The sequence below is a fragment of the Papilio polytes genome, unplaced genomic scaffold (assembly GCF_000836215.1).
Source record: "Papilio polytes unplaced genomic scaffold, Ppol_1.0 DF823980.1, whole genome shotgun sequence".
Lineage (NCBI taxonomy): Eukaryota > Metazoa > Arthropoda > Insecta > Lepidoptera > Papilionidae > Papilio > Papilio polytes.
This window is the reverse complement of record NW_013525224.1, coordinates 503,920-522,654: the sequence shown is the minus strand read 5'-3', so window position 1 is coordinate 522,654 and position 18,735 is coordinate 503,920. Positions and strand designations below refer to the sequence as shown.

Here is an 18,735-nt window from a genome sequence, read left to right as displayed (position 1 = left end):
TCATGCTTTAGGCTATATATTTTCACGCCATTAAACATAGGGTGTAAATATTTTGGATATAAAACCCTAATGTGGGAAAGAGACCATAAGTTGCTGCCAACATCAAAGAGGCAAGATTGCTAAGGTTTTTCGTGTCATGTCATTTTGACATTTGCTATTGATAATTTGACAAATGTAAACAATCAAATAAAATTTTCATAATTACATGTGGATGAAGCCGCACGGGAACAGCTAGTTATTGATACAAATACGCATTAAATACGATAAAAAATATATGCCGTTTATTTGACCTATTGAAATAGTTTAATCGTTCGAATTATATTTCAATATAGGTTTTAATCCAGATTAGATATCTATACTAATGTTATAAAGAGGAAAACTTTGTATTTTTGTATGTATTGAAATAACTCAAAAACCACTGGACCGATTTTAAAAATTCTTTCACCATCAGAAAGGTAATTTATCTGTGAGTAATATAGGCTATATTTGATTATTACTAATGTTTAGGAACTATTAATAAACAGTGTGTTTCTGGACGCCGGCGTCAAAAAATGACTAAACATTAACTTTTATCGGCTTACGCAGCCTAAACCGTTAGAGTTATATAAAAATGATGTATGAAAGAATTGTAGATGTCAAAAAGTTCTATAGAAAAGTCCGCGGTAGCATATAACTATCTTTAACGGTTCTCTTATAATAACCACTTTTTTGTTTGCAAAATGAATTAAAAACCTTACGCTATTTGCAGCGTTCTTTTATTGGTTTCAATATTAATCCTTATCCAAATAAATGCATTTGTTATCAGGAGAATTTAATGTAGAATAAAATTGTCTTTTACAGTATTTAAATTGGACCAATAGTCTAGAAGATATCGTGAACACAAACAATCAGGGTAACCGAAAAATCAGCTTACAAGCTACCGGGCTTAGAAATTTGGAATCTTGCATCTTGCATTGGTAGATTTCTGTTATTACGTAGATTACTACTAAGTTAAAACTTTTGGTAATAGGTTGAAAAAAAGGGCGAACGTAATAGGTTACATTTGTTATTTCAAGCGGGCGAAGTCGCGAGCAACAGCTAGTCCATACTAATGTTATATAGAGAAAAGATTTGTATTTTTGTATGTAGTGAAATAAAAAACTAACGGGCGGATTTAAAAAAAATCTTTCACTATTAAAAAGGTTATGCTTTTTATTATTTTTTTTAATTTCACACGTCTGAAACGTAAATAACATTATTAACTCTTAAAAAGTTTCGGTTTACAAGTTAATATAATAAGCGCGAGGTAACCCTAATTAACATATGTTAGATTATAGCGAGACACATAATCCGTGTCCCACTTTGTACTCCGCGAGCTAATTATACAAGAGAAAATTTTAAACATTAGCTTTTGCTCGCGACTTATCATCAACAGAGGCAGTACAGCCGCGGGTGGGCCTGGTCCAACACAAAAAAAAATAATAAAAAATATAGCCTATGCTACTCACAGATAAATTACCTTTCTAACGGTGAAAGAATGTTCAAATCGGCAAAGTAGTTTTTGAGTTATTTCAATACATACAAAAATACAAATCTTTTCTCATTTTTTAAAGTTACTAGTTTTCGATCGCGACTCCGTAAGCGTGGAATTTAAAAAAAACGGAAAGTAAGTAGCCTATGTGTTCTTTCAGACTATCCTCCACATCTCTACCAAATTTCATTAAAATCCGTTATGCCATTTAGGCTACAAAGTCTACCAAACATCCATCCATCTAAACTTTCGCATTTATAATATAAGTATGATTAGTATGATATTTTAAAATAATTTGTACAAAATAAACACATTTTATCACTGACTGTACACACAGTAAAAAGGTAAGCGGTTGTAATGTAAGCTTGCGTTTCCACTGCAGACAAAGCCATAATAAAATTGTCATCTCTCTCAAGTTATAAAAAAATCTATAACACGTTTATTCTGGTTTTAAGCAGTGGAAACCTACTGTTACTGTCTACTTCAATTTGACAGATGTGACAATGGTAATAATAGCTCACTTGCAGCAGCGGTTCCGGGACGGGGATCTGCCAGTTGAATTCGAACTTTTTGGTCATCCTGTAAGGTTGAGTTTAGCGCCACACCTCGATCTCGCACCGTTCAGCAGTTGTCCATATTCAAACCCTAGAAGAAAACAAAACATTAATTATTGTATTTAAATGTACTATAGAACATTTCTCTAAACCGGACATTTATTATTCATCCAAGACAAATAATTATCTTATTTACGGTAGTGATTTAGGTAGAGGTGACCATATTTCTTTTGTCAAATGTAGCTTTTTTTCTTTTTCCCTAATCATTATATCTATAAAATAAGATAAGGAACCATGTTTAAGGCCGGCCCAATTATCTGAAGATTAGCCGCGTGCCTGTCGCCAAGGAGCGTGCTGAGCCCTGACCGCACTGACCTCGTTAGTATGGTAACCATTATTTTGATGTGAAATTCCTAAAATTTAGGAATGTATTAGGTAAATTATAGTTTTAAAAGTTACATTTCTCCGGAATTTTAATCCACAAATTATATTAAGACAGCGAGTCTGACAGTGTTTGCATGACTGAACAAGAAGACACGCGAAATCTAATGTCCTATTATAAACTCTGAGTTTAATATGTACTAAGCACCACATAAATAATTTTTATGACTTATACTTTGAGGCATTGTAAATCATATAGGAATATCCCATGTAATCCATAAAGCCTGGTAACACAACCGTTTACTTAATCTTTGTCGGCAATGAACGCGAGATGTTATCGAACCTTGGCTCCTCAATTGTACATCTCAGGCAATTCGTGCCTCGACCTATGACCCCACTTTACTTGCAACAAATTACTTTTATTTAATTCATGAATTTTATTTATATTCATATTTATTCTATGGTAATAAGCTATTGTAAACTCAGGCGCGGTGCACGTGTGATTTGATGGAAAAAATAAAATGGAAAACAGTTTTTTCTATTACTCTCTGATTTTTAAATTTGAAGAATAAGTAACATTGCTAGATACAGATTATTTTTATTTCAAAAACTTTAGTAGATTTATTACTTTAATGCTGGGTTTCTGAAGTTACCTATTTTAACATTATCTATCGATTCATTAGCTAATACTAATTGAAGTTGAAGTCTGTTTTAACGGGATAAAACACAAGGTACGTAGTTTGAATATTCATGAATATTTGAACCAAAAACACTAAGGAATAGTTAAACATAACTGGGAAACCAGTCATTAATACCATAGGTTAACTATCTTTAGTAGCAGCTGTATCCCAATCTATATCTGCGTAAAATATTACTTTGTGGCGTAAGATGGCTCTATATTATCACAGTATTAAACTTAGGGGGTAAATAATTTGGATAAAAACCCTAATGTGGGAAAGGGACCATAAGCTACAAACTGACAACATCAAGGAAGTAAGATTGCCATAGTTTGTCATCATGTCTTGTCATTTTGACATTTGCAATTAACAATATGACAAAGGTAAATAATAGAATAAAATTTTCATAAATGCGGATGAAGTCGCACGGGAACAGCTAGTGAATATTAAAAAGTAAACTTTTTTATGAGATATACAAAAGTTTACTATATTTTAATGTTAGTAGTGTTAGCTCTTAACCCCTATTAGCAAGTTAATCCATTAGCGCCAGTCCAGGCTATCTGGCGGCTATCTCGGCCAAGTTACTAACTTTGCTGATGTTAATTCGCTTAAAAGCTTTTCGGTTGCCTTTTTACACAGAAACTCTGAACTTTTATGATAAAAGTATTGATGACATTAATTATAATATTGCTACGGTACTACGATATGCCTACGAGGAAATTAAAATGCTACACAGGGTTACAGGGGGCTTATCACGAACAATTTCGAAAACACGACGACAAAATTTGTTTTATAAATTTGATAGAAATGTTATCGATATTTCTCACAATTATTCGTGATAGACCCTCATATTACAGTGGCAATATATTAGGAGGTAATTTTAACAAATCGCGCATGTATTAAATTGCTTTATTAAACGTTGAATTTGATGTTCTCTTATTTTGCAACCCTCGTCAACACGGGGCGGGGCACACCCCTAACGTGTTATGGCCGGTGTAAACGTAAAGCCAATTATACGGTCACGGTGTGAGTGCACGTGACACGTATATGAATCCTTTTAATCTATATAGATTTTAGTTATTAATTTCTGAACCTATTGAAGAAATGTTTTTAATTCCCTTAGATTAAAGAAAATTAGGGAGTAAGGGCCTGTCCCACCAAATTGTAAACTGTCTGATAACAACCCAACGTGTAAAAAAATTATGATAAAAACATTGGATTTTGTTCCCTTATCAGCGACGTCATTTTTAAGCTATCTAAACCTCTATCAGCCAGTGGTGGTATAGGCGCTAAATGTTAAGGAACTTCGGTTAGTTTCAGTTTAACAAATGACGTACAATTATATCAAATTGGTGTTGCTGTTTAAATTATATAACCAGGGCCTCGGCAGTACATTGCCAGGGTCAAACTAGGTCAGAGGGTCACCCTCAAATGTATTAATACAAATGGGACTCTGTACATATTATGCCCTACGGCCACAGACATCTTATTGTTCATTCCCATTCAAAGCTTTGTACTAGTTACTAAACTTTTTACCTATTGATATACTTGGTGATCAAAGTAAAATTTATTTATTTTGAAGACTAAAAGTTACTTTAATTTTATCTGATACTAGCTGTTGCCCGCGACTTAGTTCGCATGAAATTATGAAAATTTTATTTTATTGTTTACATTTGTCAAATTATCAATTACAAATGTCAAAATGACATGACATGATGACAACCTTGCTTCCTTGATGTTGGCAGCAACTTATGGTCTCTTTTTCACATTAGGCTTTTAGCCAAAACATTTACCCCCTAAGTTTAATGGCGTGAAAATATATAGCGTAAAGCGTGACGTAAGTGTAGCTTTTTATTAAAAAAAGAATTAATCAAAACATACTGTAATTGCTGACATCTTAGGTAACAAAGAAGTGTGTGTTTACGCTTTATTATAATAGTATAGAAGTATAGACATAGAGGTGATTATATTGATTTTTTGTATTTGCGTGTTTAAACTATTTCTTGTAGTAACTGTAAATTAAATATTTAAGTACTAATTTGCATTGAATTTATTTCCCGATATTGGTGTAATTACACAAAAACGTTTACGGAAAAATAATTGATTTTACTAAATGAACAAATTACAAAATTAATTTACATATTATTTATAAATTGATTTACCTTTTATAATTTTAAATGTGTAATTTTTCATAGCAATCGTAAAGTTTCGGTGTGGGGAACTGCTCCATAATTCATGCTGTGCCCCGCGCTGCCCCGCCTCGCTACAGGCATGTAAATTGCCCTGTATTTGTTATTCTCTCCAAACTTTGCTGAATATAAAAGTAAGCAGTGCTTTAGGAAATTGAAATTCGTATTTGAAACACACCTTTCATGTTTCTTAAACACTTGTGATAAGGTCGAAAATTGAAATTTACTTTTAATTTTAAATTGTAAATCCTTGTGAGGTCTATTGTTAAAATTGAAATAAGTAAGATTTTTAATATATAACCCAAAAATTTGATTATGGCAAAAATGGGTATTACCCAAAACTACCATGAATAACAACCCTATAGGGCGTTTCACATAGACCTAGCCTAGATCCTAAGCTAGAGATGCTCATATCAACGAGTGTTGTGAAAAAAGTAAAGTAAAGTAATTCTAATAAAAAAATAACACTGGCAGATAAAATATAGCACATTTAAATAACACTTCGTTGCTCGCGGCCGCTTTCCATGATATTAAAATTCCATTGTTTCCAGGAACGGACGAGGCCCGAGGTGTGAAAGATCCGACTTCTCGTAACACTGCTATTACAAAACATGTATTCACACAGTGGAAAGATATAAAAAATACTGCGTATACTAGGTCTCTAATTTATTTGGTCGAATATCACACGCGTCCGTAGTTAAAACATCAAATCTACGATATTCGATTCGTAAAATATGCTCTTTTATCTCTTTTTAGTGGCATAACATAAGGCCACTAGAGTTTAGTTGATATTTTACTACGAGAAAACTAGTACTTCTATTGATTTTTTTTCACAACAATACATGTTTAGTTTATTTAAGTCTTCATCAAACTTAATACCTAGATCTACATATCGTTGGTCCCGACGTAAACGAAGTAACTGGAAAAAAGCAAAAAATTGTATCACAAAATTCTTTGTCATTGATTTATCTTGTAAATAATATTCCCTTTACATACTATGGATAAATAAAAATCGATATCAATTCAGTTAACAGTTATCCTAGACAGCCATTAACACTTTACAACTGGCTATATTCCATTTTATGACAGATCCTATTTTACTATCAACTAGATAAGACGTAAATATGCTGTTAAAAGCGAAGGTCAAATTACATAAAACTGTCGTTTCCATGCCATACTTAAGAGCTTAAAAATTATTAAAAGTGCTTTTGAAAGAGCAATTAGGATGGCCTTAACTTAAGTAGAAAAATACTATAATTACGAAAGATTAGATAGCTGTTGGTTACTTCATATATCCAAAAAAAAAGGCTTAACGGATTCGGAGTAGTTCTAGTATCTATATAAAATAACTAGCTTTCGCCCGCGACTCTGTCCGCCCGGAATTTAAAAAAAACAACAGTGACTAGCCTATGTGTTCTTGCAAAGTATCCTCTACGTCTAAGCATAATTTCACCGTGATCCGTTCAGCTGTTTAGGATACAAACTCTAACAAACAAACATCTATCTATCTAAACGTAAGATTACTCTAATGAACAACCTATCTTACAATTTTAACAAAATAGCTGAAAAATCGTAATGGCTGCCATATACGGCAATTGCTATTAGGTACTCTGTTTAATTACAGCACTGCATCGAAATACGGCACTTTGCTTCAATACTTACATTTACACGCATACACATATTAGCACACACTAAAACGTCGCAGTGAAAGATACAAAGCGGTTTTTTTGCGTAACGACCACATAAAAGTTTGACAACGGTGTTTACTTTGGCGGCGGTTTGAGATAGAACACGTCTGCCGCGATCGGCTGCCGTATATTATGGCGGTTTTTTGTTATGCTAAGCCCAAACGACGCGCGTGAATCATTTGCGTTTATTACCTAGCCGTGCGTAACTCATTTATATTTGATGATCTGCAGATCAGCTCACGGTTCGCATGATCAATTCACAGATCAGTTTAGTTTAAACCTAGAGGTATGATATGCGTGTTGCCGGCTGTTGGCTCATCGGCTCACATAGTTGTTGAGCTGCAGTTCATCTGTTTAAGGTTGATTTGATCTTTTAAACAGGTTCAGAGCTGATTTGAACACTAATTTTTACCTTAAATAGGGCATTTTATGTCGGATTTATGAAATCAATATGAAATAACAAAAGGCAAGCGTTATTTGGTATAATATCAGCAAGCACAATGCTCTGCCGTGTCCTTGATTTGCCTTATCATCGGTCGTGTGTCTGTTCGGTAGCTGAATCCACTGTTATTGCGAATGTCATTTTATTCCTAATTATATATTTTTAAATTATTTTAAAATCAAACTTTAAGGGCCTATCCTACAATTCTTGTAAATTGTCAGAAAATCCAACGTATGAAATATGTGATGGAAATATCGGATTTTGGTACTCTATGTGACGGTGACGTCATTTTTAAGGTGTGTGAAACTCCTAGTTAGTGGTGGGACAGGCCCTTAAACTCCAGCAATAAAAAAAAATCTTAGATAAGTCTATAAATTAACGAGCAGCGGTCAGAGTTAAACCCCGTGTTTAACTAAACAGTATCTAACTATGTTTTTGTGGTAATACAATAAGTGTAAATGTAGGGATGCGATGACGCCTCTAAACATGCATGGTTAGTAAAAATGTTAAAAACTATAGAACATATTGTGCAGAAGTTTTGATTAACGTATTGTTAGTCGAAGAGACAACTTGTTACAAGTTAAATAAGAAATCGAAAAGACGTTAATTGTTCCAAAGTTTACACGAAGTTAATTGATGAGAGTTGTTGAGTTCGGCGAACATTATGTTAACATACAAGTACAAGGACGAGACGTTAATTGTTTAACCTTCGTCTGCGAGGTTTATTACGACGCATTGAACTGTTAAGAAATGTTATTATCTTAATATTTAATGGCTAGTTTTCACCCGCGACTCCGTTCGCGTGGGATGGAAAAAAGACAAAACTGATTAGCCTATGTGTTCAAGAATATCCTCTATATCTATACCAAATTTCATAGATAACCGTTCAGCCGTTTACGCTACAAACTCTGACAAAAATCCATCCATCCATTTAAACTTTCACATTTATAATATTAGTAAGATGTATATCTATACTAATATATGTATGTAATTAACAAACTTACATTAATAAAGGTAACATAATTAAATATACATGAATAAATAGTATGCTATTTTATCTATGGCCCTTAAACTCCCTCAGTGAAGGATGTCTAAAGGAGATTTAGAGCCCAAAAGGTTTTGTGAATAGCAATTTACCCTTCGTTCAGTTCAAATAGATGTCATTCGAATGTATTCGGAATTGATGATGAAAGCTTCATTCATTTCATTCAACAGGGAATTAATGATTTGTAACGATGATCGAAAATTTATGTTTATTTTATTGACAAATGTTAATACATCCCTGACCACATGTAATTAATTAATCTAAACAATTACTAATTAATTGCTTGTGAATCGTCGACTGGAACAGCTATAATATGTCTGCCGGGCGTTTGCTTTGAAGACGAGAATAGAACGACAACAAACATCAGTTGTAACAAAACAAGCGATGCATCAATTTAAACGGTGAAATAGCCGCGACACAAGCAATATGTTCTGCTGCAGAAATAACATAGTCTCTCTTTTATTCTCTTCTAAAAACAGAGATAGCAATATTGTCTAGAAGTTCGGTTTATCTTAACATGAAAACACACTTCAAGTGCTAGTCACAATCACTGAAAGATTTTGTAATAATTTCTGTTTTAGTAAAAAGTACTTAAGTAACGATTTAGGCTATATGCTATTAAGCTTAGAGGTGAATTAATTGGAGAACACTACAAGCCAACACCAGCAAAGAAGCAAAATTCCATGACAAAGGCCGTCGATGTTTTCTTGAAAATTGACTGTTTTACGAAATGTAAGCAACAAAAGACAGTTTTTAGAATACTATGAGGATGAAGTCACACGGGAATAACTTATCAATATAAAATTAACTCTATCTGACCACAAACTAGCAAATAGCAACAGTGAATACAACCGGAAATATCGCGCATCTAATTCCATTCACATTTACCGGGAATTGACAATTTATCACGCGAAGGAACGCTTTGTGAGAGAATAATGGAATACTGATACATTATGTAACAAATCGTAACACAGGAGGTAATATACGCAGAACTGACGAGAATTTATACAGTAAGAGTAGGCCGCACAACTGTTGCTTTTCACTACTAAAAATCGAGTACCACCTCCATATAAGCTGATAGCAATCAAAGCGCGACTGAACTGTTGTGCGATAGTTAAATCAAAGGTGTGCGCGCGCTCTAAGATTAGGTACTAAGTTGAATACTTATAAAGTTTTAAGTCTTGGAGTTTCTACGGATCCGACGATGGAAGTTTAATAAGCTATGTCATTTAAATTAATAATGTACGGTAGGTGGTTTTAAATAGTAGTAATGAAATTATAGTATAACTAGCTTTCGCCCGTGACTCCGTCCGCGTGGAATTAAAACAAAAACAAAAGTGAATAGTGTGTTCTTCCGGACTATCCTCTACATCTATGATAATTTTATCGAAATCCGTCAAGTCGTTTAGGCTACAAACTCTAACAAACATCCATCCATCGAAACTTTCGCATTTATAATATTAGTATGATATAGAAAATAACATAACCCGACTAAACTTTTATTAATACGTATTTTTGCTACAATCGCTACCTTTTTTGGTATTTGATTTATGACCGATTTAATAAAAATAAGTGGTAAAATAAAAATGATAAATGTTAGCCGTTGCCTGGGCTGTGTCCGTGGTCTGGCAGTATGACCCAGTTTACTCCACGCATGCTCCGTCAAACCCTGATGCGATGACCTGGACTTAATGATATAGCGGAGACATCAAGTATTTTAATTAAAATCCAATAAAACCTCTGACGTAACTCTGAAGCATTTTGTTATTACTTCCGCACTCACTAAGCGAGACACTTAGTAAATATGAAATGATTGGGTGCGGCAGTTTCTCTAATTAACAACACTGTAATATATTTCGTATACCAGTCAAAAGTAATAAACACAATGTTATCCAGAATATCCTTGGCCTAAACATTGAGGAAGCTCGGCCGAGAACGGCGGCTAATTTATTGTATAAGAATGATTTATATTCTCATTATGAAAGCAGGAGCGACTCTTAAATGTTGAAAGAGATTGTAAGGCTAGCTGCACACTGCTCGTTTTATGTTTTTTAAAATTCAATTAATAAAAACATTGGGTGTGACTGTCCATTGCAAAACAAGGAATTAAAAGTTAGTCGCACAAGAAATTGGACATAGATTATAAAGTATAGGCATAGATTATAAACTACCAAAGAGTAAAACAAAATACGAATTAGAAAAGATAAAAAACAAAATGATTGTTATGAACGTAGCGTACAGTGACCATAAAATAATCTAATATTATTTTAAATACATTAATGTCAAACCAACAAGTTCATGGTTAATGAAATACGCGTAGACTTGCGTAATGAGATCTAAATAAATAAATAATAAAGTACTAATATTGAAATTGTGTTTATTTATGGTGAATCATAAAACGCACCCATAATATCAATCAGGTGGTCAGAATAAAACACGTGTTTAACTGTGTGCAAACACAATGTAATCAACTTTGGGATGACTAGACATATGACAATCGTGCAGTTGAATGAATGAATGAATGAATGAATGAATGAATGAATGAATATTTTATTGCCACAAAAAGATATTATTCTTCTAACGAAAACATATCAAATCGTGGCAAAGAGTAGCCAGCTCAGCATAGCAGGAGAGCCGTTTTGCGCTGATATTCAGTTGGCTTCCGTCAACTGGCTTCAGTTGTCGTTTGTTTATTCCGATTAGGTTCAAAATCGTTTATGTAGTTACAGAGTAACAGACGCGGAAATATGCGGTATTATAATTTTGGCAGCGCGGCCGGTTATTCTTAGGTTTGATGATCTAAAACAGTACGAATGACTCACGACCAGTTATCAATGACATACTGATAGTGAAAGAAACATGCTTACTCTGTGGTACTATAAATCCTAACTCGATATAATTTCATATACGACCAGCAATTTAAATCTGAAATGTTTCGGGTCAATTATCTTTTTCTTCTGATTAACACAATTTCACGATTTTAATAGTTTTTAACAAATTTGTTGTCATAAATGGAATATTACGATTCCTGGTTAGTAAATTTCGGTGCTATTTTAAAATTAAACATTCATCTCATTGGATATTCAAAGCCAGATTATTGCAATTGCCGTACTTCCTATAACCCTGAAAAGGATTAAGATTTTCTTTTTTGTAGTTCTGTGCATTTTTTATTTATTCTCTTTTTCGTATATGATCTCGTAAGACCATAAAAGTGAGTTAAATAATGGGATACATTTTTCAACAGTCTGGAACATATTGAGGCCAAGACGTATATTAGGGTAAGAACGTAAACCAAGGACAGAAGGGCACATTTGTTATACCACTTTAATATTCCGTGGTCCTTAATATTAACGCCAGGATAAAATCCTACTTAAACAAGAGCAATAAATCTTCGAAATATTCCAACAAAATTTTCTATTGAACATAATTTTTTTAACGATAACAAATGTCTTGTTCAAATGATTTGAAAACAAAAAACAACTGTAAAATAGAATGTTGACTAAGTTGATTTTAGCTCTTTTAGCGCCCTGGGGGAGTATACCAGATTAATTCGCAGATCTGCGGAGCCCTGGGCGGTTGCCGAACCTTATCACCGGCACTATTGAAGTATAACTATATTGTGAACAACTCTCATCAAACTTTGAGAGGAATTTCCCAAAATAAAGTCCAATCGCACTTATACCCTAACAATTAAATTTGTAGTTCACTATGTTATAATAAATCAGAAGTTAAAGGTATAAAGGTCGTTGCACACGATGCTTTGAGTGTATATCATTTTAAATAGCTGCATTAACTAAATGAGCAATCTGATGAAATGTGTCCTAAACTGCCAGCGGCACGCGATTGCCAACCCTAAATACCTAGCCTAGTCCTACTTCAAATTGAATGACGTAGTACAAAGAATTAACGCGACAAAACTAACATATTGTAATAATTTTAAAAACGATTTTCATTTGTTTTACATTTTTTAGTAACTGATTTTTTTTCTGACATTGAATATTGTTAAAAAGTATCCTTGTTAGCGAGTTGTTGAAATCGGAGTTAGTAAATTTTGACCCAAATACTGGAATCCGATAAGCTTCCAACATATCGGATAGCTTTAGCCCACAATATCGCGCTGCTTCCTGTAAAATATAAATTTATTTCAATGTATATTTGGAAGCACAATAAATTCTCTAAATTATTTTACTAGTTTTAGCTTCCAGCTTTGTTTATCTTATTTTGTTTAGATAATGGACATACTAATACTGACTTAGTTGAGAGAACCACAACTATTTAGAAGTTTTTGGCTAAATATAAGGTTTCCAAATTATCCTACTCCGAGTAATAATGATGGTCGTAGCGTTAAATTTATTCGTTATTATCAATCATTATTCATGAGCTAAGGCTTTCATAGAACTGATTTCCCAAAGGTGTAGGCTTCAAAGTTTTTATTGGACTGTTATTACGTAGCTATTTTTGGAAAATTATTTTAATAGGGAAAATAAGTTTTTACCGGATGTACTTTAACACTTATGGGTGGAATAAAAAAATACATTTATGAGTGCAGCAATTGACGTGATGATCTAAGGGAGTTTAAGAAACACACAACTAAACTATGGAACAACTGTTGTGCGATTGTAGTTTGTTTCGCAGTCAATTCAACTGTTTAGTTGCACTACTAACTATCGAGTAGTATACTCCATATAACCTCATAAGAATCAAAGCACGACTAAACAGTTATGCGAAAGTTTAGTCAAAAATAATCTAAAAGTTAGGAAAAATACATTGTCATCCTTAAACTGAAACAGGATAACATATTTTGATATATTCAAGTTCTTATGGTTCTAAATGGTAAGAGACATTTCGATGCTGTCATCGCTCAGCAGGTAGCAATAACTGTTAGCTGTAGGTAGCGTGTTCAATACACGCGATTGACATGTTTACCTCAGAGTGCGCAGTTGTCGGAAACATTTATAAATCTTCACACTTCAATAAACAGATGACGTAATACTAAGATGTTGCGTAGTTAAAGGGCGTTAGGTTTTTTATAGTGCGTCATGGTTCGAATCTCAGATATCAAATGCATTGCTGTTAATGAATTCAAAAAATTGAAGATTTGTAAATGCCAATATTGTATTCGATTCATCATCATCTCTTCTGCCTTATCCTACTCCCGTAGGGTCGGCGCACCGGGTTTTCGTCCTCCAGATTACTCTATCATCCGTCATCTCAGTCATCACTCCCTTTTTGAATTAATATATCAAATAGAGGTAGGAAATATTAAGTTCTATTGTATTCTGGAAATAAATTTCTCTGACATAATTGCATTGTTTACACGTCATGTCACGAAACACAACAAGGAATCTTCATAGACGATATTAAAACTGTGGAATTATAAAAACATGGACATTCATAACTTTTTTGCTACAAAATACCATATTATGCGTTTTAATGCATTACAATTATCAATAATTTAAGTAACTACGTATTAGTAGATAAGTACTAAAGGTGAGTACAATGGGTGGGTGTCCAGAACACATTGTCCGGCCAATGTTTACACTAGACCGTTTACGTTTGCGTTAAATGTACAAGAACACGTGGCCGTGTTTATTCTGCGTGTTTATTCGCCAAGAGTAGGGTCACCATCATGTCATTCGAGACTTGTCTAAATTTATTAAACCCATATTAGCTGTTGGGATTTCAATTTAAAATAATTTAAAAACGATTTAGAATGTTTTTTATTACTAAAATGAGTAATAAATTATTATTACTAAGATGAAAACTCAATTACTATAAAGAAACGTGTTATGGAACGGTCTTTCCTCTGTTTTTCCGTATTAGAACAACTTAGGTTCCGTCAAAAAACGAGATATGTCCATGAAAGTAAGGAAATTATGGTCACACTGACTAACACAAATATGGTAGTCAAGATCAGTGGCTGTGTGTTTGTTTTGTCAGCGGCGTCGTTATAAACGCAAGGATTAAGGTTTTCGTAGGACTCTTAGTAATTCAGTATTCGTATGCCTGAAAGGATTTAACTAGCGACTTAATGTAGACTGTGTTAACCTAAATACGAGTAACTTGTTTACTTATCAACATGAAACGGTTATGAGGTGCCTTATGTATATTTAGGTTTGTAGTGGGATTATTTTGGTCTTGTAAATAAATTGCTGTTTATGTTTTATATTTCACGTAAAACATGGATGAAAACAACGTAGGGTAAGTTAACTTAAATGTTCTATTCTAATATAATAATGGCTCAAATATGACAATTTGACCTTGCATTAGTTACGTTATCTTTCGATATTATTAGGTAAATGCTTTTGCTCGCGACTTATTTAAAAAAAAGATCTAGTAACTAAAATAAACCTATGTTACTGAATGTCTAATAGTAATGTTTTTAAATGACCGTAGTTACTGTACAAAAATACAAATATTTCTTCATACGTTTCACACTTTAATATTATAAATGTAAAAGTTTAGATGGATGGATGTTTGTTAGAGTTTGTAGCCTAAACTGCTGAACGGATCTCGATGAAATTTGGCATAGATGTAGAGGACAGTCTGGAAGAACACATAGGCTACTTGGTTTTGTTTTTTTTCAATACCACGCGGATAGAGTCGCATGTAAGTGTGTAAGTGTAAGCTAGTATAAAATAAATCAGAGACAAAAGCCATAATTAGGCTTAAAATCAATCACCATTCATGTGAATCACAAATCAGTCGTGTGCGTTAAACTATTCATGTATAATCTCTATAATAAGATTAAATAATTTATTAAATTCTATCTATGGGTAACCGAGCCCTATGACCCGTGGCGATGTACAAAGGATCGCTGGAAATAAACTAGACACGCACTGACCCAAGTGATTAGTGTAATGCGCCATAACATCGCTATGGATATATTTATAGACTAGCTGTTCCCGTGCGGGTTCATCCGCATGAAATTATAAAAAAATATTGTTTACAGTTGTCAAATTCTCAATTAGAAATGTCAAAAACCATTATAACCTTGCTTCCTTAATGTTGGCAGCTAGTTTATGGTCCCTTTTCTACATAAAGGTTTTGTTTATGATTTATTTACTCTCTAAGTTAAATAGCGTGAAAATATGTAGCCTAAAGCGAGTCGTAAGTGTAGGGCTTTTTATTAAAGAAGGAATTATTCAAAAATATGCTGTAATTGCTGACATCTTAGGCAACATAGAAGTGTGTGTTTACGCTTTATTATATTAGTATAGATATGAACTATATCGTATCATTTTCCTGCCAGGGCGGGAGAAGGGGGGATAACTTAATGACTAAATGAAAAAATTAATATATAAAAACTACATTGAATAACCATATTCATGGTTGCCCCCTAGACCTAGTCTTTATTCTTGGTTGGCGGCGTAGATGCCTATGCTTCCTGCCTTTTCTCCCTAAAGATTCGGCACTGGAACTCTTTCATACGTCATATCGTTCACCTTCTACGCATATCCTCTTTAAACAATCTTTATTCGTTCTTAAAATAGCCTATAAGAAACATGTAATAATCAATGCAATTTCTATCAAGGAAAACGTTTTTTTAATAGTGTTATTATATACGTATTAAAACCCAGTAATAAGGTCAGGTGACGTCGATGTATAATTTGATGAGATATCTCATTATTGAGTTAAGTCAACCAAAACCGGTAAGAACGGAAATAAATTTTTATCGTAAATAACAAACATGTTATGTTTCAACAGAAACATTTAATATCTCGACCAGACTTAAACCAATCAAGGCAATCAACAAAACACTGGTGTCAATAGACATAGCTGCAGTGTTCGGGTAGATCACGTTTGGGCGTCCAGGGCAGAAACGGGATCACATGGGACGTTGCAAAAATCTCATCCAGGGCTAAAGCAGGTACTGCTTACTGCGTAACAAACCGCGAGTTCGGTTTCACCATTCGATTTAATTCGATTCGTAGATTCGATTCAGTGTAAGATAAAAAGCATCGAACTTCAATAATTTTATTCCAAAACAAGGAATAACGTTGGTGTTTTGTTTATTTACCTTGTGCATAAACTTCTAAGTTAGCCTTAGGATTTATGCGTTTTGCGTTTAAATCACTTGCTATATAAATACACCGTGAGTTTTAATATACTTGAGTTAACGTTAGAGATAGAAGAGCTACCTATTCTATACCACCAATTTAAAAGATAATAATGTGATAGTGAGGAATTTAACACCAGTATCCCAAAGATTACATTGTTGTACTGCTTATATGGATACTGGTTAGTATTGTTTGTTTTTGTCACTTGCCAATGATAGTATCGTTACTCGAGTGTCCGATAAGAATGGACTATGGTCATTCAGATGCCAAAACAACGTCTATACGAATATCGTTAAATAAATATCGTTTTATATTCTCGTATTATATAATATGTCACTTCCGCATATCGACGAGAAATCACTATTATTATGTCGAATAACACGCGAATAAACAAAGCGGGCGAAGCGATAAGTTGCAGTGGATGTTATTAATTTCCTTACTCATTTTTATAAATAGTAAACCGGATAAATGTTTACATTATAATGCTGCGTGGAATAACACTTAAATAACTAAATGTATTTTTATAGTTTCACGTTGCATTGTATGCTTTGAAAGTTTAAAAGTAAAAAAAAGTTATCAAACACGTGTATTTAGATGTGAAATTGTAAGCATATTGTTATGTATTTTATATTTACGATCGCATAAACTCTTAAATGAAGTATTGCTTCCTCATGACAGACTATACATTTAGTTGTAAACAACAGTGTTGTGTTCTCAACCGTGCTTTAGAAACAAAGAAAATAGTTCAAATTGAATGGAATTTTAAGTGCACCATTACTCAAGACATCGACTGTGCGATCGTTAAACCATTCCATTACCAGACAGCTATAAAACGGAATGATCCACGCCCGGTGTACAACAGCAAACAGCCGAACAAACAAATCCTGTATGGATTCAAACTATCGCAACGAATTGACAGAACGTGACGGATTAAAGATAATCGTTTACTAACCTTAGCTGTAAGTTAACTTTGATCCTGTGAAAATCACTCGGAACTCGGAACAAACTGTTTTTTTAACTATAGAATTCGAAAAACAAAATTTGAAGTGTATAATAATTGACAATTTGACAGTTGATTACACGCACAGATAATGTTATTCCCGCGCTAGGGAAGGGACGCGACCACGCGACGCGTTCTCGCGGACTGTGGAAAACTGGAAATCCGATGTGAAGCAGTGAACAGGTGACGCTGGCGTCGCCACGCGTGCGCGCTCGCTGTGCCCCCGCCACACCGCCGCCGCGCACCAAGGTCGTGCGCGGGAATAAGATGTCTGTTCTCTGTAATAAATGACCAATAAGAATTACCTGCTTACATGTCCCATCTTATAATATTCTTAATTTCATAACAAAGATTTTTAAAAAATATTGAAAGTATGTAACGACTATGACATGTAAAAAAAAACAGTACTAAGTACACACCGTTTCTTGTATTCAAAAAAAAATGTAAGCTTGCAATTTAAAATTTTATTCATTTGTAAGGAATTGTTTTAAAAATAAATTAGAAGACGCAAAAATGTATAACTATAAAATTTATTATAGGCAACTATAATTTTTACAAATGACAAAGTAAGTAGAAAAAATACTTTTAACAAATTGGTCAAACCAAAAAGTCAACATGTCGTAACAGAAAAGACAAATCAGTACATAACTTGGTTAAAAAATCTATTATACAAAATATTCCAACAAGTTAAACCATCGCACTTTTATTTTCACGCCACTATCAAAGTATAATTCATTAACTAAGTAGGCGATAGGTACATAAGTTAAATAAACAAAGGTTTAATAACTCATTGATAAACAGTTGAAATAACGATAATAAATAACAAAAGCTAAAAGAAATCTTCATGTCAATTCGCCTTTAGAATAGCATCAGCCGCCATAGCTGGCTTTTCCGAAAAAAAAAGAGCAATGTTTTGTTAACCGTATGCCCCTATACCGGATTATATTGAGAATAATTCTATAATCAGCTGTTTAATTTTAAAGGCAGACGAAGTTATAAATATAAAAATATTTCGACAAATAAAATTAAATAGAAAAATGAAGAGATTAAAAAACCTTAATTTAAATAATTTCGTAATGTAGACATAGCTAGATTTCATCCTACAATATGACAAAAAATTAAAATAAAAGTGTCGTATTTCAAAATAAGGAAAACAAAACTGTTTTCATATCAATGCAGTGTGCAAAAC

The 18,735-nt window shown here is 33.4% G+C and overlaps 1 protein-coding gene across 1 annotated transcript in view; it reads right to left on the bottom strand.

The window, feature by feature from the left end:
• LOC106101440 (1-phosphatidylinositol 4,5-bisphosphate phosphodiesterase) overlaps window positions 1-17,745 on the bottom strand; it is a 44,527-nt gene extending 26,782 nt beyond the window's left edge. Inside the window, 2 exon segments of the mRNA XM_013280677.1 lie at window positions 2,032-2,155; window positions 17,499-17,745. Coding sequence (XP_013136131.1) covers window positions 2,032-2,088 — 57 coding nt within the window. The 5' untranslated portion in view covers window positions 2,089-2,155; window positions 17,499-17,745.
• Window positions 17,746-18,735: the final 990 nt, after the last annotated feature.